At 38.4% G+C, this 24,940-nt stretch overlaps 1 protein-coding gene across 1 annotated transcript; it reads right to left on the bottom strand.

Annotated features, from left to right (window-relative positions):
- Positions 1–901: 901 nt before the first annotated feature.
- Positions 902–24,679, bottom strand: LOC149832043 (S-adenosyl-L-methionine-dependent methyltransferases superfamily protein). The gene is made up of 11 exons (XM_090014280.1): positions 24,384–24,679; positions 24,195–24,275; positions 23,538–23,616; positions 10,371–10,512; positions 10,175–10,244; positions 10,018–10,082; positions 9,817–9,895; positions 1,687–1,774; positions 1,405–1,469; positions 1,205–1,294; positions 902–1,125 (listed from the first exon to the last, which is right to left on the bottom strand). The coding sequence occupies exons 1-11, from the start codon at positions 24,537–24,539 to the stop codon at positions 994–996; spliced, it is 1,047 nt and encodes a 348-aa protein (XP_089870406.1). The 5' UTR covers positions 24,540–24,679; the 3' UTR covers positions 902–993.
- Positions 24,680–24,940: the final 261 nt, after the last annotated feature.

A 24,940-nucleotide genomic window follows, 5' to 3' on the forward strand; every position in this document is an offset into this window, starting at 1 on the left:
ACTTTTCCTTCAACCGCAATAGCATTCTACGATCGCACAACACTCCGGTTGCAGTTTTTCATTTCATCCACCCAACCTTTATCCTATGATTTACATCTCCATCAATTTCTCCATACTTTTGAACAATAAATCTCAAATATTTGAAACAGTCATCCACCGTATTTCTTGCTCACCAAGCTTCACTACACTCCCATCACTACTTCGTTGCTTACTAAACCAACATTCCATATATTCTATCTTACTCTTACTCAACTTAAAACCTCTTGCTTCCAATGTCTGTCTCCATAATTTTAACTTAGCATTAACCCCAGCTCTAGACTCATCAATCAAAACAATATCATCAGCAAAACATATAAGAAACATATTTTACAAAATATATATGTAACAGGTTCGGGATTATCAACGTGGTTGGATATGGGCTGTTCTTTATGTGACCGTGAACATGAACCCGAACCCACACCCTGTGAGCAGATTAGCTTGATACAGGTCAACCTCTAACCAACTCATTTATAGTCTGTGTGTGAGAGAGTGCACGCAGCAAGCAGATTAACTTGATACAGGTCGACCTCTAACCAACCCATTTAAGCCTAAGGGGTTTGCTGCAGTGGAAGGGGCCTCGGCCACTAGATGGGTAGTCAAGGTTCCATTCCCAAGGATAAACCCTTGTTCAGCTGAAGCTTGGCAACTCGGGAGCGAGCGGTGCGCCATGAGTTTACCGTCAGGACAGTGACTGTAAGGCAAGCTTAGCCAACACGATTAGGTTCCTGAATCTGAGGGTGGGTTCCCCGTCCATCATAGAAAAAAAGAATTAACCCATTTATAGTATCAGTGCATGAATGTGTGTGTGCACACACCTGTGTGTTGGGTGTTGGGAGGGGGTGAAGCATGATAACTAAGGAACCTTTGGAACATATAATAGATTAGAATTAAATATTCTAGTGTACCCTAAGAGTATATTTTGTGTCAGAAGATATTGACAACGGTTATAGATAGTTAACCATGACCACTTACACTTGAGTCAGAATCAAAATGTTTCTTAATGTCCTCAAATGACACAGTTGCAGAACCTCTCCTCTTAGCCTTCTGCTGAGAAGGATGTTCTCTCCAGCCAGTCATGTAGATGACCTGAAAAGTAGTGGAATGACATCACGACCAAAAACATAAAAGTGGCAGCGACCAGGTAAGCAGTTTTCAATAAATCAACCTGAAAAGTTGCAGGGATGGTTCCATCTTCAGCTGCAAACATCGACTCATACACAGCAGCAGTTGCCAAAGCAGTTTCCTTCTTTAAAATCTAAACAAATTTTGAGATGCATAACTCAAATGATGGCAGGTCAAGTATTCAAGATTATTACAACATATTAATTAGATAAAGTTGTTTTGGCTACTTCTGAAGACTCTCACATGATTTCGCTGAAGGAGAGCATTGGTTTCACCCATTGCGCGAAGATGCTCAATCAGCTCTAAAGCTATAAGAAACAGATAGTGATAGTAAAAGAGGTGCCGCATCAACCAAAACTCAGTTCTACCATTCAGCAAACGCTTTACACAGAAACAGAACTTATGTAGGTCATATCAAAGTAATGGTCAGGACATCCCAACTGTAAAAACAGTACCACAGGTTTGCAGACATCAAAAGCAGACCAAATAATTTAATAAAGTGAACAGATGGTAACAGGCATGTACCACTATCATATCTAACCGTATATTCATCAACATCGACACCTGGAAGGGTGAAACCTGCCCTTGTCAACAAATTACCAGCATCCCGAACCTGAATGAGAAAGTCTTATGTAAGTGGTGTAACATAAAAATTATAACTGGAAAACCTCAGCAAATCAGCATACCGAAAATACAGCAAAAACAAGCAACTGCATGACAAAAAAGAAATTGTAGAATGTCATGCTACATAAATATCAATAATGATGCCTCCACTGTAAAAGTTCACTCAAGGGCACTGTGGTGCAAAAATGATTTGCTTTATTTTATACAAATTATGATTTCATAACAAAAACTTTGAAGGTTCTCTACCCCTTCTATTACTTGCAGTGATTTCTAGGGCTTCTTTTCATGCATCTAAAAATCAGTTAGAATCATTGGATGGATTACATTAGGCATATGTGTGTTGTTTCTTTTTCTAGAACAACAAATGAAATCTCTCTCTCCCTAAGCAGCAGAGGTTATGCTGAACACCAGGTCTGTACCCCTCATCAGTTGATTCTGGTCTATGAAATGATTTGACAGGATTCACCGATTCAGTCCCAATCATGGGATATTGAGAAATAGGGATTGGTGTTATCAAAGAATTTCCTGCGATTATTCCTAGTATGGAGGCCACTACTGCAGCCCCCTCACTGGCAGGCTTTCTAAATGTTACAACCCCCCACACCCCCAAACAAAAAAAAAAGAATGTCTCTAACGATGTCACGTTGAAAGTGTACCCTATTTCTCTACTTTGGCGGAAGAAGAAAGTGTTCCTTACCTCAGGTTTTGCGTTTGAAGGAGGCAAATGAGGAAGTGAGTTCCAGTATGGTATCTCGTATACATTCCAATGATTGGCCAAGCGAATAAGTCAATTTCAATGTGGATCTGTTGTGCGAGGCGTGCGTGATGACCAATGGCTGCCTGTCAGGTGGGAGTGGCTCCTCCCTCCAGAAGGCATGGCGGACACTCCACTCCACAGAGTAGATTTCTGTCTCCAAACTTTTAGGAAATTAATCTACCGTACCTTGTATTTTCATATTTTCTCTTTTTTTTTTGTGCACGTCAATGTTACTTAACTCTCTCTCTCCCAAATTGATTATTTTGAGATTCAGCAGAGTAAAGCCTGGCTTTGAGTTGAATTGATACATTTTCTCTCTCAAATTAATTATTTTGAGCTGCAGCAGAGCAAAGCCTGCTTTGACTTGTTTTGTGCCATATTTCTCTTTCAAATTAATTATTTTGGCATGCAGCATAGAGACTGGTTTTGACTTGAATTGAGCCATATTTTTTCATTCCCTGGTCTCGTCTATAATCATTAACTTGTTTCACGATAACATGGCACTAGAACTAGATTGATTCCAACCTTGCCAGGATTATATAACCCACTGGATGAACCTAGTCCGCTTGGTTTACATCTAAGAAAAAGTCCGTGGATTAAATTCAGTTTTGTTTTCTCAAGGAGATGCTGCAACACTTATAGCTGATGGCAGTTGAAATTTTGATTTAATAAAAAGGGAGGACTCGGGTACAGTGGCATCTAGTACAACTGACAAGCTGAAAACACATAACTTCCGTGTCTCACTATTAAGAATTGGTTCTTGGAAGGCTACCCATTGGAGTGCACAGTAAGTTTTTAGATGTTATATGTTGGTCCAGATTAATTGTTTCTTTATCAGAATTGGAACCATCCATTAGGAGTGGTTATTTAGCTTGTAAGCAATAATCGATTGTTGTCATTCTGTTTTTAATGGAAAAAAAAGGAAATCAGGATTAGAGTCAACCTATGCAAATATACACATTAAGGATCACGCATATCCCAAGTAGGTCACACATTTTTGTTTTGAGGGCATTTCATTATAAGCAGCACCCTAACAAATTTCTTTTGTTATTAGTTATCATTTCCTACATGCAGGTAGAGTTGTCCTTTTTGTGATCCGGACAATTGTTAGAGAGGGTTATACAGATATAATACATGTTATTTGTTATGTACAGAGGTCAGCTTAAGATGTAATCATTCTTATGTAATAAGTGCAGGTAGAGTTGTCCTTTCTGTATTTTTTTGCTATACAGATTTAAGATATAATTGTTCAAGATGGTTCACAGTAGAACAAAAAATCATAAAGTGAGAATGGAAGAAGCCCTTCCTACCATCACATGATGTCAGCCACGAGACCACGACTAGGTCTGGAAGTCGGGTAGCTTTGGGTCAACTTGCATTTCCTTAATGGGACTTTTAGAAGATTTTAGAAGGTTGAATCTACAGATTTCATAAAGGAATGTGCAAGTTACAGATTTTCTAGTTTATTTTCTGTTGGTGGCTAGAACAGTAATTTTCTGAAGAAATGTTGTTGTTGGGACCTGTCAAAGAACAGTGAGCTTGGAAGCATTCCTGCCATTTGTAATGTTTGTCCCAATATTGGGGTTGTTTAAGCGTGACTCTTAAAAGTTTTTCATGTCGTAGAGGGCTGGTGGCAGCCTTTGTAGAGGTTGAATAGGCCAGTAAGGCTCTGGAAACGTGTGTTAAACTCAAGGGTAAAGAGTTCATAAATGAAACTGAAAGGAGTCTTAAGAAAAGTGTATAGACTGATATGTATTATTGTGAGATAGGTGGCCCAAGTGAAAAAAAATAGTGGAGACGAAAGGAAAGACCCTATATTAAAGAATATTGTGAATGCTAATGTTTTGGAAGGATTTCAAATCACCATTGTAGGTTCAGTCATTGAAACTAAACCAAATGGGCTCGACCATTGGAATTAGTTCTTGCAAGGGACAAATAGGAATACATCAACGGAGAAGTTACCAAACCGGATGAAAAGAGCCTTCAATACGCAAATTGGAAGAGAATGTGTTAGTTGTCTCTTGGATACTCCAATCAATATTAATATGAACCTATGAAGGCAAATATTCTTGGCAGAGAGAATTTACCATCTCTTTAAATTGTCTATTCTTCTTAGAAAGGAAGATGGGAGAATGATAGAGCACACAAATAAACTGGTATGGAAAATTCAGGTCTTATGGGTGGTACATATATACTTAGAGCTCCCTTTGATAGAGGCTGGAGTAGAGGAATCATCACATAGAAGAGGCACATGTTTTGTGGGAGGTGATGGAGGGATAGGCTGAAATATTCTCATTGTAGAAAGACTCGTCATACCAACAGCATCATCTGAGACCGTGTTGTTGCTGAACCAGCAAGGGTTGCAGCCTCCTATTCATTTAACTGAAGAATCTGCATCTTTTTGTTCATTGTTAACTTAGGATATATTTGGCTTTAATCTCCTGGAGTACTTTACAGAAGATAAACTTTTCATCGGAGTCATGAAATACCAGCTGCACCTTCACATGAATGTCAGTTTTGCCATTTTTAAAACATGATGTTGAAGTACATAAGAGCACATCCCTATGTTTGTGATGCAATGTTATGGCTCTTGTGCGCCAAGCCAAAAAAAATTAACAAGGAATAAGGTTTAAGGACTAGTACATCACTTGCTATACCATATCATATTCATCTTCATGAAACACAACATACCTAAAAATTTAGCACATCTTCACTCTAACTTCATATTTGCCTTTACTTTTTATTCCACCTCATATCATAGCAACTCTATGGACATACCATAGATATTAAGAGCAATTAAAACCAGAGCAAGATTGCTTCAAGGATGCCAGAGCACATGCTTCTTTCACACTTCCAAAACTTTATGAGAAGCTCACTTCTCAGAAAATGAAAAGCCTGTTTTTTCTTAATATGAAATCAAACTTCCTTGATGTTGGAAGTATACTTCTATTGTTAGAAAAATAATACTTTTCCTTTAACTTATGTTCTTTCTATATATATGATGGGCATTTTCAGATAAACTTCAAAATAAGCATGAATTAAAAGTGCATATTTTATTCACTTTTTCTGTAAGCACACTTCTGAAACACTCTCTGATCACCCTGTGCTTTGCAAGCTGCTTCTCGTAGCCACTTCTTGCAAGTGGGTCTTTAGAAAGATTAACAGTCTTCATGGCTCAGTGCCGCTATGTCATGGTCAAGAAACATTCATTAGAGCAAGTTTTATTAATTCAAGATACTTTATGGCTTAGTCTTAATTTGGGAACTTGTTTAGCCAATGTCATTATCCCTGTTCCGGACCGCCATGTTTTTCACCTTTTTGCTCTGATGTATATACCTCTTTGGCACTCTAGAGTGCCCCACAAGGCCTTACGGCCTAAGAACCCCGTGTATTCGGACCCTCTCTTCCCCTCTTGATGTACTTTGCTTTCAAGTATCTATAAAGAAACTTTTTGCATCTCTCTCTTTGTGCTTGTGCATACGCGTACTCTTGCTTTCGCTCGTGCGCGTGTGTTGTGCGTTGCTTGTGCGCTTAAAAGGCCTGCCTTCGGTGTGTGTGATTGCCCAAAGCTACGTCACGGGGGCCTTCGCTTCCCAGCTAGTGACAAGTTGGTACCAGAGCCTTGTCGACATTGGGAGTGACAATGGCGCCGAAGAAGATTGCCATGACTCCTTCAAGCAGTGTGGTTCCTGCTGAAGAAGACTTCATGACCGATGATCGGGTGTCAGTCATCTCGCGCGATGTGGCGGAGCTGACTGGGTCAGTGACCAACATGGAGAAGTTGGTTAATGGAACTTGTGTCGCTTTTAGAGATCTCAATGAAGAGATTAAGACAGCAGTAGAGGGAGTGAAAGACTCGATGGAAAGTCTTGCCACTAAACTTAACTACTCGGTGGAGGACTTTTCCACCAGATTTGATGATTTGTTGGGTCGGTTCAACATCATGGTTGTTGAATTGGATGTTGTTCGACGAAAGAATGAACAGTTAGAGCGACAGTTGAGAACTGCCCCGGCTGGCGGTGTTGCGACATATGTGGATAGACCACGTTACAGGCTACCTGAGCCCGTAAAGTATAAAGGCACGCGAGACTCAAAGGATCTCGAGAATTTTATCTACGAGATGGACCAATTTCTAGAAGTTGCGAGGATAAAGGAGGACGCAGATAGGCTGCGCACCGCAACAATGTACTTTGCGAATGAAGCGACCCTTTGGTGGAGACGTCACTTAGGTGATGTTCGACGGGGATTGGTTGCTATAGTCTTATGGGAAGACCTCCAGAAGGAAATGCGAGACTACTTTCTACCTAAAAATCAAGAGAAAATGGCCCGCAAAAGGTTATTGGCATTGAAACAGACAGGGTCAGTACATGACTATGTCAAGGCATTCTCTTCGATAATGTTGGAAGTGGAGAGAATGGATGATGAGGATCGATTGTTTTACTTTGGCAACGGGTTGCAAGGATGGGCAAACCAAGAACTCATTCGGCATGACCCCGCAACACTGGCTGAGGCGCTTGCGGTTGCAGAGAAACTTGCCGAGTTGGATAGGAATGACCCTGCATTTCAAGGCAGACGGCAGAGAAATGATCGCAACAATCGAAGGAACGACCAAGGACAAAATACTGGTCAGGGAAACCAGCAGAATCATGGCCGGCAAGATGGCCAAAATAATAATCAGAATTAGAATAACTTTCAAGGTGGTAATTATCGTCGCCGTGACTGTCGCATCTGCCATGGGGATCATTGGCAGGATACATGTCCCAATAAAAACCGCGGTCAAGGGAATGGAGATAACCATGCACCCCGAGTTGCGAATGTTGTTCAGAGTGAGGAAGAGGATCAACCTGCAGTAGCGCCAACAGTTGGCGCAATGCAGATGATGAATGCAGTAAAGGTCACAACCAGTGTGGAACCGACAGTATGCAAAGAATTGATGTATTTGAAACTTTTGCTCAACGGAAGACTCACCAAGGCATTGGTAGACACAGGTGCCACGCACAACTTCATCTCGCATGAAGAAGCAGAACGGTTGGGATTACAGTGGAAGAAAAAAGAGAGTCGCATGAAAGCGGTTAATTCAAAGGCTAAAGCCATCTACGGTGTCGCTCGGGATGTACCAGTGCGGATCCACAACTGGTCAGGAAGGATCGCGTTATCAGTCGCACCCATGGATGATTTTAAAGTCATCCTCGGGATGGAATTCTTGAGAAGCAACAAGGTAGTGTCGATGCCCCACCTCAACGTTGTCAGCTTTGAGAGTGAGAGTCAGCCCTGCATGGTTACTGCGATGACAGGGAAGCCTTGTGAGCGTTTGGTGTCTGCGCTCCAGTTGAAGAGAGGCATGAAAAGTGGTGACGAGACTTTTCTTGTCACAATCCGTGCTACAGATGAGGTAGAAAAAGTCACAGATGTCCCAGAGGCCTTAGCGCCAGTATTGAAGGAGTTCGGTGATGTTATGCCCGCCGAGATGCCGAAGAAGCTACCTTCGAGGCGTGAGGTAGATCATCAGATTGAATTAATACCGGGTGCACGGCCACCCGCAATGGCTCTTTATCGCATGGCAATTCCTGAGCTGCAGGAATTACGCAGACAATTGGATGGTATGCTCGAAGCAGGAATCATCCAGCCATCCAAAGCTCCCTTTAGAGCGCCCGTGCTCTTTCAAGCAAAGCACGATGGGTCGAAGCGGTTCTGCGTCGACTATAGGGCACTGAACAAAATGACGGTGAAGAACAAGTACCCGCTTCCTCTGATCGCAAACTTGTTCGATCAACTTGGAAAGGTAAAGGTCTTCTCTAAGTTGGATTTGAGATCGGGCAACTGGCAAGATCAGACAGAGTTGGCGAAGGCATATCTAAACAAGGCAACCAAGCGCATGAAGAATGGGCAGATGAGAAGCGTCGCCTAGCAGAATTTCGAGTTGGAGACAAAGTGTTGGTCAAGCTCTTTCCTGACCGCACAGCTATCTTTCGGGGCCACCACTGAGGCCTTATTCGCAAGTATGATGGCCCATTCACCATTATCAAACGTGTGGGAAACTTGGCGTACCGGCTGGACTTGCCAGCAAACTTTCAAGTGCACCCGGTATTCCATATATGTAACCTGAAGTCATTCCACGAAGATGAAGGAGATCCTCAACGGAGCATGCCTCAACGTGCTCTGATCTCGCAGCGAGCTCCTTCAACAGTTAGTGTATCAGGCAGAGATCCAGATATCATCCTCAACCATTCCAACAACTATCTAGGGGAAGTCAAAAAGTACTTAGTGCAGTGGAAAGGATTGCCAGAATGTGAATCCACCTGGGAGAAAGCCAGCAGCATGTTTCAGAATCGACATCATGTAGAAGGCTACCATGAACAATTGGCGTCGAGGACGGCGCCAACTTAGGCGGGGGAGCGTGTTCTGGACCGCCATGTTTTTCACCTTTTTGCTCTGATGTATATACCTCTTTGGCACTCTAGAGTGCCCCACAAGGCCTTACGACCTAAGAACCCTGTGTATTCGGACCCTCTCTTCCCCTCTTGATGTACTTTGCTTTCAAGTATCTATAAAGAAGCTTTTTGCATCTCTCTCTCTTTGTGCTTGTGCATACGCGTACTCTTGCTTCCGCTCGTGCGTGTGTGTTGTGCGTTGCTTGTGCGCTTAAAAGGCTTGCCTTCGGTGTGTGTGATTGCCCGAAGCTACGTCACGGGGGCCTTCGCTTCCCAGCCCGTGACAATCCCCATCCCAGGTATAAAACCTTGGATGGTCCTTAAGACAAGGTCCTTCACTTTGGATGCTTTTATAAGGAAAGATCTTATAGAAACTATCTGCAACTAAATGATAGCATTGAGAAAAGTTCAACAGTAAGCTTGCCAAAATATTAAGGGTTCGATCTAACCCTTCTTGAGGCATAATTAGAGGCCTCGTCCTTTGAGAAATTAAACTTTTGAGGCCTCCTTGCTAGTTGGTCCTAAGTTCCACAATGAGCTTGCCATATGTGTAATATGAATTCATGGTGAGGGAAAGATTATAACATGGCATGATTACTGACTTGCAGAACTACTAATTCCCACATGGTTTGCACATGATGTGGACTCCCTACTGACTTGTGTCTAAATCTATAATTCAGGCTGTGTTATCAAATAACTAAGTTATATAGAGCTTTTTCTAATGAGAGGCAAAAAAAGGTAAACCAGGTACATGTTGGCTCCGATTAACAGTTCTCAGCAATTTTTAGCATCTAATAGGCATAAAAAGTATTAAAGTTCCATAACAGCCAGAAAGCTGCAAACCTGTGCCAAGGGGGAAATTCGAGGACTGATACCTCCCTCCCTTTCCATCTGTGCCACGGTACATGCAATTCTTAGCTCTCTAACACAAAGAAAGCATTTTAAATTACAAACTAGGTTTTAGAATAGTCATTTAGATTCATAAAATTCAAAAACAAATGAGGATCAGCAAATGCTAAAATGAAAAATAAAACTGATAATAACTTTAGTGTTTCCCCTCCAAGAATAGCAGCTAAAAACAGTCCATCAGGCTTCAAAGCTAATCTACTCTGCCAAAAATGTAAACATGCATTTTAGAATGGGAACACTAATTTTTCAACATATAGAGAAAATGATAAATAAATAGAGAGCAAATGCATACTTGTATCATGGCTCCAGGAAGATCATTAGTCCAGTGAAGCCCCAGACAACTTACAACTAAATCTAAAGAGCTTCAACAATTAAACAATTATCAGGTACATAAACACATGGAGCTTCAATATTTCTGCTACCAAGGTGAATGCTTTGTAATTGCTTCAACATAAATGTGATTTTCCAAAATGGATATATACTCATACCTTTCCTTAAATGGCAAGAATTCTTCATCGCCAACCAGAAAGAATGTCTGAATACTGGAATCAGGAAGCGCACCTTCTGCATCTTTGCACTTTTTAATCATGTCATAGGACATATCCATCATAAAGAGCTCTTGAATCCCACCTGGGAGCAGATGATATGTTATTTAATTTCAAAAATGAAGATATGTATTATATTTGTCATGAAATGGCATGGAATTCGAGGCACAAAAGAAAAAAAGATAATGATGCATTTACCAAAGAGAAAATAACAAAACAAATAATGATAATAATGATAATAATTTATTTTATTAATTTTTCAAAACATAAATATATACAAAAAACCATACTCACTACACTCGCACTCATGCATGTATGACACACACACACACACACAAGTAGAAGGACAAGCCCAACGGCTAGTTGGACCTCCTCCAACTAGACATTAGGCACAGTCCTAAGAGCTAGTTTTCGTCAACCCAGTTGACCAAAAACAAAGAAAATAATAAAAACAAAACAGAAAAATACAAAAAACATTCATTTAAAAACTCCTATTCTACCCCTATTAAGTCTACTTACACTACTAAGTACATAAATCAATCATTTAAATAATGACTGAAAAATTCCTATTCTACCCCTATTAATTGTACTTACACTACTAAGGACAAAAAACAAATAGGTATACCAAAAGTATAACTTAATTACAAAAGAAAGAATACAAAAAGAAATACCAATAAGTATACCTAAGTATAGTTAGGTATATACAATAAATACAATATGAGATTACATTTATCTTAACAATATTGACCAAGGAAATATTGAAATCTTATAAGACACTGAAGCAGACATCACATAACTAATGATATCTTTTTTTTCAAGCTAGGGTTACCTCCAATGAGACTGAAACCCAAGATCCCTAGGTTAAGATAATAAAACTTTAACAAGTCCAGCTATCTTATTTGGCCATAAACTAAATAGTGCTTCATATATGAAATAATAAGGATTTCACTTTATTAATTGGACCCCACATCCAAATTGCTCCATAAAAGACATTTTCCACATAAGTTTCATGAAAGGCCTAGTCACGAACACTCAGCTGAGAATTGGCCTGTTGATCATTTTCAAACAACTCTACTCTAAAGCCAAGGTGAAGTTTCACTACATGGATGAACCTCATAAGGCTCATAGAGATTGAGAATTCATTATCAATTAGAGAGTCTTTCAAATTTACACAACTACCACTTGAGATTTCTGCATGGTCCAATAAACTACCCTAAGTTTATTCAACATAGCATATTTCAGGAGTCTTTGCCTATGTATGAGTCTAACTCAGAAAATGCTTTTAAAGTTAGTTCTTCCAAGGTGTAGACACCCAATTTTTCATGATACCCAAATGTTACCAACAACAACAACTACGCCTTCATCCCAAAACAATTGGGGTCGGCGATATGAACCAACAAAGAAAATCATTATGGGTCTTCCACATGAATCCTTCTCCTCCATTCATTTCTATCCAATGCCATGTCCTCGGTGAGGTTCAAAGCATTCATATCCTTTCTTATCACCTCCATCCATATCTTCCTAAGCCTACCCCGACCTCTTTTAACTAATATATTTTCCCATTTCTCCATCCTTCTAACTGGAGCATCATTAGGCCTTCGTCGAATATGTCCAAACCACCGTAAACGATTCTCTCTCATCTTATTTTCAATGGGTGCAACGCCTACCTTCTTACATATCTCCTCGTTCCGAATCTTATCTTTTATTGTATTTCCACACATCCATCTCAGCATACGCATCTCAGCTACACTAATTTTTTGAATATGATGTCTCTTGGCAGCCAACATTCCGTACTATATAGTAAAGCGGGCCTAATAGTTGTCCTATAAAACTTTCCCTTCAACCGCAATGGCATTCTACGATCGCACAACACTCCAGTTGCACTCTTCCATTTCATCCACCCAACCTTTATCCTATGATTTACATCTCCATCAATTTCTCCATACTTTTGAATGATAGATCCCAAATATTTGAAAGAATCATCCACCGGTATTTCGTGCTCACCAAGCTTCACTACACTCCCATCACTACTTCGTTGCTTACTAAATCGACATTCCATGTATTCTGTCTTACTCTTAACTTAAAACCTCTTGCTTCCAATGTCTGTCTCCATAATTCTAACTTAGCATTAACCCCAACTCTAGACTCATCAATTAAAACAATATCATCAGCAAACAACATACACCACAGCACATTTTCTTGAATTGATCTCGTAAGCTCATCCATCACTATAGCAAATAGGAAAGGGCTTAAAGCAGATCCTTGATGTAACCCAACCGTTATAGGAAAATTGGTTGTCACCCCTTCACAAGTGCGGACATTGGTTACTACTCCTTCATACATATCTTTAATTATACTAATGTACTTGAGAGAAACACCTTTCTTCATCATTGTCCACCAGAGAACGTCCCTAGGTACTCTATCGTAAGCCTTCTCCAAATCAATAAAAACCATATGCAAATCTTTGTTCCTCTCTCTATTTCTCTCAATAAGTTGTCTAAGAAAATGTATAGCTTCCATAGTTGATCTTCCAGGCATAAAACCAAATTGATTCTCTGATATCATGACAATCTTCCTCAATCTAGACTCAATCACCCTCTCCCAAAGTTTCATAGTATGACTCATGAGTTTTATACCACGATAGTTTGTGCAATCTTGTATATCACCCTTATTCTTATATAGAGGCACCAAAGTACTCTTCCTCCATTCATTAGGCATCTTATTTGTCCGCCAGATCTTGTTAAAAAGATTTGTCAACCATTCTAAACCTTTCTCTCCCAAGCATTTTTCAAGCCTCGATAGGTATACCATCTGGGCCAACTGCCCTTCTTGATTTCATTTTCTTCAAAGCCTCTGCAATTTCTTTCTTTTGAATCTTGCGCATGAAGTCACGATTCATCTCATGAAAAGGAATTGAAAAGTCTCCAAGATCCTGAGCATGACTTTTATTAAATAGCTTATCAAAATAATCTTTCCATCTCTCCTTAATCTCCTCATCTTTGACTAAAACCCTTTGTTTTTCATCTTTGATACATCTAACCATACCCAGATCCCTCGATTTTCTATCTCTTATCTTTGCAAGCCTATAAATATCCTTCTCACCCTCTTTGGTATCCAACTTGTCATAAACCTCCTTATATACCTTATCCCTCGCATTCCGAACTACTTTTTTAGCTTCCTTCTTTGCTATCATATACTTCTCCAAATTCTCATTATCACGATTTTTACTTAGATTTCTATAACACTCTTTTTTAACCTTAATAGCTAATTTGACATCCTCGTTCCACCACGATGTATCCTTACCTAGCGGTGCACCGCCTTTAGACTCACCCAATACCTCCTTAGCCACCTTTCTCATGCCACCCGCTATCTTATTCCACATAGATTTTGAATCCTCTTCGAGACACCAATCAACTTCCTTAACTACCCGCTCTACAAACATTCCTTGTTTAGCTTCTTTCAGTGCCCACCACTTAATTCTAGGATCTATCATATGTCTATCCCTTTTGCGGTATTGTCTAATTCTAAGATCTAAAATTAAGACTCTATGTTGTGTAGCTACACTTTCTCCCGGTATAACTTTACAATCGATGCAACAACCCCTATCTCTCTTTCTAAGTAGGAAAAAATCTATCTGACTCGTATTAACCCCACTTTTAAATGTTACTAGGTGAGACTCTCTCTTCCTAAACCAAGTGTTTGCTAATATCATATCATAGGACAAACCAAAATCTAAAATCCTTTCTCCACTTTCGTTTCTTTCTCCTATACCATAGCCTCCATGGATACTCTCAAATCCATCCCTACTAATGCCTACATGCCCATTAAGGTCACCGCCGATGAAAAGCCTTTCTCCATAAGATATCCCTTGTACTACTCCATCTAAATCTTCCGAAAATTGACGCTTAATGGAATCATCTAAACCTACTTGAGGTGCATAAACACTAATAATATTAATAATATTCGTACTTAATACTAATTTAATAAGTAAAATCCTATCACCCTTCCTACGGACCTCAACTACATTATCTATAAACTCACGACTCATAACAATCCCTACTCCATTCCTATTCCTATTTATTCTTGTATACCAAATCTTATATCCCCAAGGGGCTATCACTTTTGCTTTCTCACCTACCCATTTGGTCTCTTGTAGACATAAAATATCAATCTTTCTCCTACACATAACATCTACTAACTCTACCAACTTACCAGTTAAAGATCCTATGTTCCAAGTAGCTAACCTAATTTTATAGTCTGGGACTAACTTCTTTACCCTCACCCGTCCAACAAAGTGAGGGAACCCTTGCCTATTTGACACCACACCCGATACCCAAATGTTACCATCCCTTGAAAAACATATTTTCAGTTTCTAAGGTGAAGATCCCAAAAAGAAAAAACATACTTTCATAAAAAAAAAGAACTTTTTTTTTGGATGGCAAAACCCTTTATCATCCGCGGCATAAGGGATGGCAAAGTACTTTTCTGTCCCATAGACCGAACGACAAAGTGCTTTGTCGTCCAACATATCAGATGACAAAGCGCTCTGATTAAGCATATGGGACGGCAAAGTACTTTGCCATTCGGCAAATGGGACGACAAAGCAGTTTGTCGTCCAGCATATGGGACAGCAAAGCAGTTTGTCGTCTGCCATGTGGGACGGCAAAGCACTTTGCCTTCAAGCATATGGGACGGCAAAGCACTTTGTCGTCCAATCTATGTAACGGCAAAGTGCTTTGTCATCTGATCTGTGGGACTGCAAAGCACTTTGTTGTCCGGTCTATGGGACGGCAAAGAACTTTGTCGTCCGGTCTCCAGGACAACAATCTGCTTTGTCGTCTGTCCTGTCAAACGTGGGGATAAGCCTTAAGAGGTGTGTCCCAATCCTACCCAAACTCTTCATGTGAACAGAACTCTTCCTGAATGAGCTATATCCCCTCTTTGGGATAAGCACGAATCTATTTGGGTTTGATTTGAATCTAAAAAAAACCTGATTTGTATCTCGTCCTAAATTCCTATAAATATGAGTTGACCCCTAGAGCATGATGATATTTGAGTACTGGCTATAGAAAGAACGCATACCCTAGCCTTGCCCTCACTTTGTCCCTCCCTCACATCGATCTCTAAACCACCATACCAAAGTGGAAGTGTTGTTGGACTAAAGAAGAACTTAAAAGACAAGCGGACCTAGAGTCCAAAAAAGGTAATTTCTACATCAATTCATTTGTTTATTCTTTTATTTTAGTTTCTATATTCGTTGTCTTCTATTATTTATTTTGTAAGTGCTTATACACTTTTTATCTCAATCGCATATCTTGTTTCGGGGAGTCGGGATCCCGAATTCAGATTTTCTCGATAGTGGGCCATCAAATGCGAATATTGAACTTGCCCCTGCTTTACCTTCTCGAGGAGGACGGTTGTGGCTTGAAATGAATGTCCCACATCATGATTTTGGAAAGGAGTTTGGAACAGTCAAGGTGAGTAAAGTTTATTTTATCGCAAATTTTTTGTTAATACAAGGTAATTTTTTATATGTCCATAACCTATCATTTAGCATTTGGTAGCCAAGAAGAAGGCAATTGACTAAGGATTTATATTTTGTTGTTGGAGGTTGTTGATGCCTCCTTTTTTTGGCTAGTTTGACTGATTGTAATGAATTGAATGAAGATTTGTACCATCAGATTGTAAAAGTATCTTCAACAAGATACTATAATCTCGATGAAAGACAAATGCACACATGCACAATAAGAAGACTTGTGCACAAAAGCACAAATCAATCAATCTCACAAATGCACTAAAAATGAATATAAGCTTTATTAAACACTTGAGCTTTAACCTAAAGCCATACCAAACTCAAGGGGGAACACCCCTATTTATACACAATGAGAGGCCATGGAGGGGCTCCCAATATGATCGTTGGGACCCCTCCAACGGTTATAATTATAACCGTTGGAGGGCCCAACGATCATGTTGGGTGGGGCCCTCCATGTGCTAAAAGCTAAAAAATGAAAAGAATTAAAGAAAAAAAGAAAAGGAAAACAAAAAGAAAAATTACATACATATTCTAAAAAAAAAATATGTATAAAATGATGAATATATCCTTACGGCTGAAAAGAAATAAGTATATATTTTATATATATAAAGGTAGATATATATGTAATATATGTATATGTATTAGCTTATATATATATATATATATATATATATATATTGGATTACAAGTTTTGATTACATAATTTAACACTCCCCTCAAACTTAGGGCAAGATGACCGAAAGTTTGTCAATGAGGAAATTGAACTGCGGAGCACATAAAGCTTTGGTGAAGAAATCTGCCAATTGATATTCTAAAGTTACATATGAAAGATCTATGACTCTTCTCAGATACGCTTCTCGAACATAGTGACAGTCCATCTCAATGTGTTTAGTTCGCTCATGAAAAGTATGATTTTTAGCAATGTATATTGCACTCTTGTTATCACAGCATAGTTTAGTGGGCTCTTCTATTGTGATCTCCATGTCTTCTAATAGCTGATGAATCCATACAATTTTCATGGTAGTAGTTGTTATGACACGATATTCAGCTTCGGTTGAGGATAAATACACTTTTTGTTGCTTCTTACATTTCCATAAGATCAACGAATCTCCTAAAAATACACAAAAACTAGTGGTGGAGTCACGATTATTTGGGTCACCTCCCCAGTCAGAGTCAGTATAAGCAATTAATTTTAATTCGGAAGAAGAGGATAAGAATACTCCCTTATTTAATGTACCCTTTATGTATCTTACGAACCGCAAAATTGCACTCATGTGAACCGATGTTGGTGCATGTTGAAACTGACTTGCAATATTAACTGCATGAGAAATATTTGGTCTAGTAATACTCAGATACATCAATGATCCCACAAGCTGTCTGTAGGGGGTGGGATCAGAAAGAGAAATATCATCATCAATCTTAATTTTGGCTCCCACTATAGCAGGAGTTTCACAAACCTTATCATCCGTAATACCTGACCTGTCAATAATCTCAGAGGCAAGCTTAGTTTGAGACCAAAAATACCCTCTATGAGAGTATGTTACTTTAATACCCAAAAAATAAGTTAGGAATCCCAAATCAACATTTCAAATTTATCCTTCAAAATTGATTTTATGCTTTTAACCCCTTTAGAATCACTTCCGGTTATAAGCATGTCATCCACATATAAAAACAGAATGACAATCCCTGCATTGGTTTTTCTAACAAATAAGGCAGTGTCAGTGAATCAAGATGAAAAAATATTTTCTAACATTACAAAGTTAAACCTATCATACCAAGCCTTGGGGGCTTGTTTTAAACCATAAAGTGCTTTGCGAAGGCTAAACACTTTTCCTTTGGGAGTCTTCATTCCGGGTGGAGCATCTATATATACCTCTTCATTCAGATCACCATTTAGGAAGGCGTTTTTAACATCCATTTGATAGATGTTTCATTTGTTGATTGAGGCAACAGTGATGAGACATCGGACAGTGACCATTCGGGCCACAGGAGCAAAAGTTTCTTCATAGTCAATCTCATATTCTTGACTATATCCCTTAGCAACTAATCTCGTTTTATATCTCTCAAGAGATCCATCGCTTTTAGTTTTTACTTTAAATACCCATCTACATACTATTGTTTTCTTACCCTTAGGAAAATCCTGAAATTCCCAAGTTTTGGCTCTTCTTAGAGCACCAAATTCATTCTCTATAGCTTCTACCCATTCAGAACATTTTCGTGCTTCCTCAAAAATTCTAGGTTCTATGTAAAAATGAATGGCACTAAGACAGTCCCTATATTTAGGTGAAAAAGTGTCATATGAGATAAACCTAGAGAGAGCTTTCCTATGTCTTTCGGTTCTTCGCAGGTTCTCCTCTTTTGGAGAGGCAGTCCTATTGGTGTCATCATATCTTTCAATAGCACTTCTGAAGGTGTTTTTATCTCTATGGACATAGGTGATGGGCTCACTAGATGATCCCTCATCGATATGTTGATGAGGAGGAGAGAGCAGAGAGGTGATAGTTTTCTCGGTTTCATTATCGCTTGAGTTATTCTGAGTTGACTCACCATCACTTGTATCATCATCTTTAGCTAACATTTCAAATAGAAAGAAATAATCCACATTATCATCATGAGATACAAGACTTTCGAAACCACTAAGATTTTCCAAAAAACTCACATTTCTAGAGACATACAATTTGTCATTTTTAACATCATAACACCGAAAACCCTTTTGGGTTTCCGAATAACCAAGAAAGGCGCAAGGAATGGCCTTTAAGGAAAGCTTATCATTTTTATCCGTAAGGACAAAATATTTACATCTAAACACCCTTAACCTGTTGTAGTCAGGTTCCTTCTCGTATGATTTTTCAAAAGGAAAAATTTTGTTCAATTTTTTTGATGGAAGTCTATGAAAAAGACCGATGTAAGGGTTGCCTCAGCCCAAAGTTTTTTTGGAATGTTTTGCGAAATAAGCAAAGTTCGAGTCGTTTCAATAATATAGTTATGCTTTCGTTCGGCTAATCCATTTTGTTGAGGGGTTTTTGGACAAGATTTTTTATGGAGAATATCATAACTTTCAAGATAACTCTTGAATTCATTTGATAGATATTCTCCTCCAGAGTCGGATCTAAGGATTTTTAAGTTCCCAATGAATTGATTTAAGATCATATGAAAAGTTTTGAAAGTCGAAAAAACTTCATGCTTATGTTTGAGAAAGTATATCCAACTAGACCTAGTGTAATCATCAACAAAAATCACATAATATGAGAATCCTCCTTTAGATATCACAGGTGCCGGATCCCATACATCGAAATGAACGATTTCAAAAGGTTTTGTTGTAAACATGGATCTTTGATAAAAGGGTAAACTTTTCATTTTCCCAAGAATACATTTATTACATATGAAATCTCCTTTACAGAAATGTTTAACAAAAGGTAAATATGAAATTTTAACAATATTGGGATGTTCAAGCCTCTTATGCCATACATGAATATCTTTATTTTGGACAACATTACAAAATTGATTCTTGGGAACTTAGAGAAAATCGACATAGTAGAGATCTCATTTCCTAGAGCCTTCCTCAATCAACCTCCTGGACTGACGATCATGTATCCAACATTTATTAGAAGAGAATTTTATATCGCAACCATGGTCCGAGAGTTGAGAAACCGAAAGCAAATTCAAATTTAGTTTTTGTATGAATCTAATTTTTGGAATAAAAAAATATTGTTTTTCGAAATTGCCTATTCCTTTAATTTCAAGGGATGTTCCATCCATCGTTAAGACAAAAGATGAAAAAGAATTTTTAGAGTATTCAGAAAGAGAATAAACACTTGGGGTCATATGAAATGATGCCCCAGAATCTAAGAGCCAAGATGTCTTACCGGGAGGAAAAGAGATTGACATAGCGGCTCTGGAAATTCCTCTCTTGAGAAGAGGTTGAAGAGCTTCCATAATTTGTTGTAGAGAGAGACCCATTTAAAGAGGATGGTCGTTCTTCCAGTTGAGTGGTGGTGGCCATTGCAAGTAATTTCTTCCATTTTGGGCAAATTGGTTTGATATGCCCCGGTTCTTTACAAAAATGACAAGTTAATTTGCTATAGTCTCTCTTTCCATTTTGCCAATTTCCTCCTTGATTCTTAAAATGAGGAGGTTTGTAAGTCTTCACATTGTTGCCCGGTCTTGAAACGGCATTCACCCCTTCACTTTCTTCTTGAATAGAGGAGGTTGCAAGGATGATAGGATTGCTTTTACTAATGCTCATACGGGTTTCTTCCCCACTCAATTTGGTAATTGCAAAGATATGTTTTACTTGTTTCTTTGTTGTTGTTCCACAGGATCTTGAAGATAAGAGGAAAAGAAGTACCTTGGATAGATCATGGAAGGTGCTCATCGTTAAAGACGTTGGAGGAAGACATTTGCAATGGCATTCGTACGGAAGGCTCTTGAAGCCTTGAGAGTCTTCCTCCTGCTTTCTTCAATCTTTTCGTTCCCCCACGCAAAGTTTGAGGGGGGGTGTTAAAATGTATCATTCAACTTATGTAATCTTATATATATTTTATATATATAAAGGATAATACATATTCATATATGGTATATATGCATATGTATTATCCTAATTATATATATATATAATATATTTTTCTATTTATAGGCATAGGGGTAGTTTAGTCATTTCACAATTTTACGCATATTCCATTTGGAATATGTTTGTAATTTTTATTTTTATTTTTCTCTTTTTTAGTGGTTTGCGCCACCTAGGGAGGCTCCCCAAAGAGTTGTTGGGGAGCCCCCAACGGTCACAAATGTGACCGTTGGGGGCTCCCAATGACTCCTTTGGGAGCCCCCTATGTGGCTCCTTGCTTGTATTATAAATACGGGCTTTCCCCCCTGTAATTCCTTCACTCCTTGGAGGAGCTTATGCTCCATTGTATGGGGTTTATACCCCCTTCTTCCTTCTTCTTCAATAATATTCAACTTATGACTTTATGTCATATTTTTGCCCCTTGTGTGGGTTTATGTGTTAGCACATTATGTGCTTGTGGTGTTCCCTTTAATGGGTTTATTCGCACTTCATGTGCATGTGTATGGGTTCTTTATTGAACCTAATGTATTCAAAGCCACTTTCTAACAGTAATAACATCTTCAATGGCAGGAGATGTAAAGGAAGAAAGAAGAGAAGACCGAATTTGTTTAAATTCGGGTCTAAGACCATTTAGTAAGTTAAAAAAACAATCTTACTCAAATTGTCTGTGTCTAAGCTCGATAGCTTCACCACTCCATTTGAGTTCAAGCATAGCAAGCTTGTCCCAAATGGAAGACAATTCGGCAAAGTATTCCCGAATAGTCATCTCATTTTGTTGTAAGGTCAAAGCCCTTTTTTTAAGGTAGTATTTGTGTGATAAATCTCTTGAAGTATACACGTTTTTAAGATATAGCCAAGCTTCAGAAGCTTTCTTGAATTTGATGATGTTGGCATTGATCTTAGTTTCAACGGATGAGAAAAACCAAGATAAGATCTTGAAGTTTTTCATTTCTCATTCATTATGTTTTTTTGAATAATCTTCAAGAGCTCTTTTCCTTTATTCTCCTTCAAGAATCTTTATATCTCCTTTTTTCATAATGGTAATTGTTTGTTCAGGTTCCGGTATTGAACCTTGAACATACCCCCAAAACCCCTTCCCTTTAATATGGGCTTCCATATTACCGGCCCAAACATGATAGTTTGAACCATTGAGTTTAAACCCAAGGGATAAGTGGGAGTCTTTTTCACCCATTAGAGAAGATAGAAATAAAAAGAAATACGTACCTCAATAGATTTTTAAGTCTTTCTTGACAAAGAGGACTTCTAAAATATTGGCCGAAGAAAATGATCCACTCTAATCTCCAATAGTTTGAAGGCACGTTTTTGAAGCACCCAAGAGTGTGGAGAAACGCACGATCTTCCTTCCTCAAACCTTGCTTTGATACCATGTAAAAGTATCGTCAACAAGATACTATAATCAAGACTCAATATTCTTGATGAAAGACAAATGCACACATGCACAATAAGAACACTTGTGCACAAAAGCACAAATCAATCAATCTCACAAATGCACTACAAATGAATATAAGCTTTATTGAACACTTGGGCTTTGACCTAAAGCCATACCAAACTCAAGGAGGAACACCCCTATTTATACACAATGAGAGGCCATGGAGGGGCACCCAATATGATTGTTGGGAACCCTCCAACGGTTATAATTATAACCGTTGGAGGGCCCAACGATCATGTTGGGTGGGCCCCTCCATGTGCTAAAAGCTAAAAAATGAAAAGAAAAAAAGAAAAGGAAAACAAAAAGAAAAATTACATACATATTCTCAAAAAAGAATGTGTAAAATGACAAATATACCCTTATGGCTGAAAATAAATAAATATATATTTTATATATATAATAGGTAGATACATATATATATATATATGTATATGTATTACCTTATATATATAAAATATATATTGGATTACAAGTTTTGATTACATAATTTAACAGAGACTACATAGGCTTGAGGACAGATGATATTATTGTAATTAAATGATATACAAGAGTGAAATAATCACAATGTGGTAGCACTCACATTGTGGTTTGAAATATATTTTTAAATAAGATTCCGATTGTTTCAACAATGTGGCGATGTTTTCTTTCGTCTAATTTGTTTTGTAGAGTTTTAGAGTAAGATTTTTTTATGAAAATACCATCTTAGTCCAAATAGTTTTTCATTCATTTGATAAATATTCACCTCCCTAATTGGAATGAAAACCTTTAATATTTACTTTAAATTGGTTTTTTACAAGATTATAAAATTTTTTAAAACATGTAAAAAACTTGGATTTTAATGTTAAGTATATCCAAGTATGTAGACTATAGTCATCAAAAAATATAACATAGTAACAGAATCCACCTTTTGTACTATGGGAGTCAGTCCTCTCATACATGCAGATGCACTAATTCAAATGATTCTTTGGACACAACACTGCTAGATTCAAAAGGTAGTTTTTTATTTTTTCAAGAATATATTTTTTACACAAAAACTCTCTTTGATTACAAGCCTTTTCAAGGAAAGGAAAGAGATACAATTTGGAAGCACTTGGATGGCCTAATCTCCTATGCCTTAGTTCAACATAGTTATAAAAAATTTTGGTTGACAAACACAACGAAATCCATCAAGTTGAGATCTCTTGGTAAGTGTGCTAATATTCTATTGATCAAAATATGGTATTCAAAACACTCAACCCCCCCCCCCTCCCTTACAGGAACCTTTTGGGCTTCTTTCATCTTATTTTTAATGTAAATAGACCTACAAGATGGTCACCATGCAATATTTGGATGGATGGATGACAACTACCAAAAACATAATCCACTAGAAAGCAGATATTTTTATTGTAAGTTTCAAAAAGAATTTAAAATCTAAATGCACATACATACATACATACATACATACATACATACATACATACATACATACATATTTATTTATTTATTCATTTATTCATGACAGCAGTAGTTAACTGATGCAAACTGAAAAAGGGCTTGTCAAATAGGCACGACAGGCATTACCTCGTCCACGCAATAAACGCCTAACAGCTGCCAAGGAACCCCCCAAACATAGTGCTGTAGAAAATGATCGTCTACAGTCCTACACAAAACATGAAGATTTGTTATGGAAATAGTAAATTCCTACCTGTATCAACAAACATATTGAGATGTAGTTACTTGAAGTTTCAGATTTTACAAATATTGGATCATATTATATTAATATCCAAGGTTTACAACGGAGATGGCAATAATTAATTGAAACATAATCTTTCCACAGCGCATTCAGTTGCTTCGAAAATCCTGTAGGGAAAATTATTCACTAGGGTTCGAGCTCAACTCCCCAACTTTTACATGTGAAATATGTTTTTTCTTTATTTTATCCAGTGCAAAATTTACTCTTAAAGGAATATATTACCCAAACACGAACTAACCACATTTTCCAATTAAAATGCTATAAAGATACCAGCAAACCAATCGAACGCATAAAAAGATTTTGCCTTTGTAGTTCACATGAACAGCACAGGAAATCTATCACATGAATCTGTAAATTGGATTAACCACGGGCATCCCAATAACATGATATCAACCCAAAACCAAAAACTAACTATAGCATTAGCACAAAATCAGCAAACCAACTGCAAAACAAGAAACAATGCCTGATTTTCTGCTGCTACTCACTTGCAATCGATCGAGAAGATTTTCTGCAACGGCGTTGACGAAGTCGTCCTTGTTACCCATCAACCACGCTGCTCTATCACGCTGCACTTGACATTCAAAAAAAAAAACTTTGCTTGATTTTGGAGCAAAGACAACCGATTTAGAAGGAACCCCACAAAAAGTTAAAAGGGTGGAAATCGATGGGCCTACTTGCTTCCTCTTGAGGTCACGATCGAAAATCTTGACCTTGGAAGTCTGGAACTCGTGATCTCCAGGAGCAGCTCCGGCGGAGAAGGGAGCCAAAGGAGCGTGGGAGGAATGAAGGTGGGAGTTGGTGCCCACCAGACGCAGGAGGGAGCGCCTCATTTTTTGGGGCAACCAAACAAAAGTGAAAGAAGCAAGAAGAAGATCAACTGCTGTTCAATCCATTCAAACGCTGTTAATGGAGTCGAAGTTCAGCGCTAAATTCCTCCAAGACGTACTCCATTTGGGGGCACAGACGAAGCGGCCTCCCGCAAAAAGAGAGAGAGAATGTCAAATTACTTTCTTAAAAGTGATTGGCTGATCTACTTCGAGTCAACAAGCCCGAAGAGATAGATAGAGAGAGAGAGAGAGAAGAGTTGGTGCAGTGGAAAGGGCTCTTGGTCAGTAGACGGGTGGTCAAGGTTCCATTCCATGAGCATAAGCCCTTGTATCAATTAAGGCCAGGGATAAATCCTTGCTCAGCCGAAGCTTGGCCTGAGTGCAAGGGGTGCACCACCAGTTTA

The sequence above is a fragment of the Nuphar pumila genome, chromosome 7 (genome assembly GCF_984573655.1).
Source record: "Nuphar pumila chromosome 7, dmNupPumi1.hap1.1, whole genome shotgun sequence".
Lineage (NCBI taxonomy): Eukaryota > Viridiplantae > Streptophyta > Magnoliopsida > Nymphaeales > Nymphaeaceae > Nuphar > Nuphar pumila.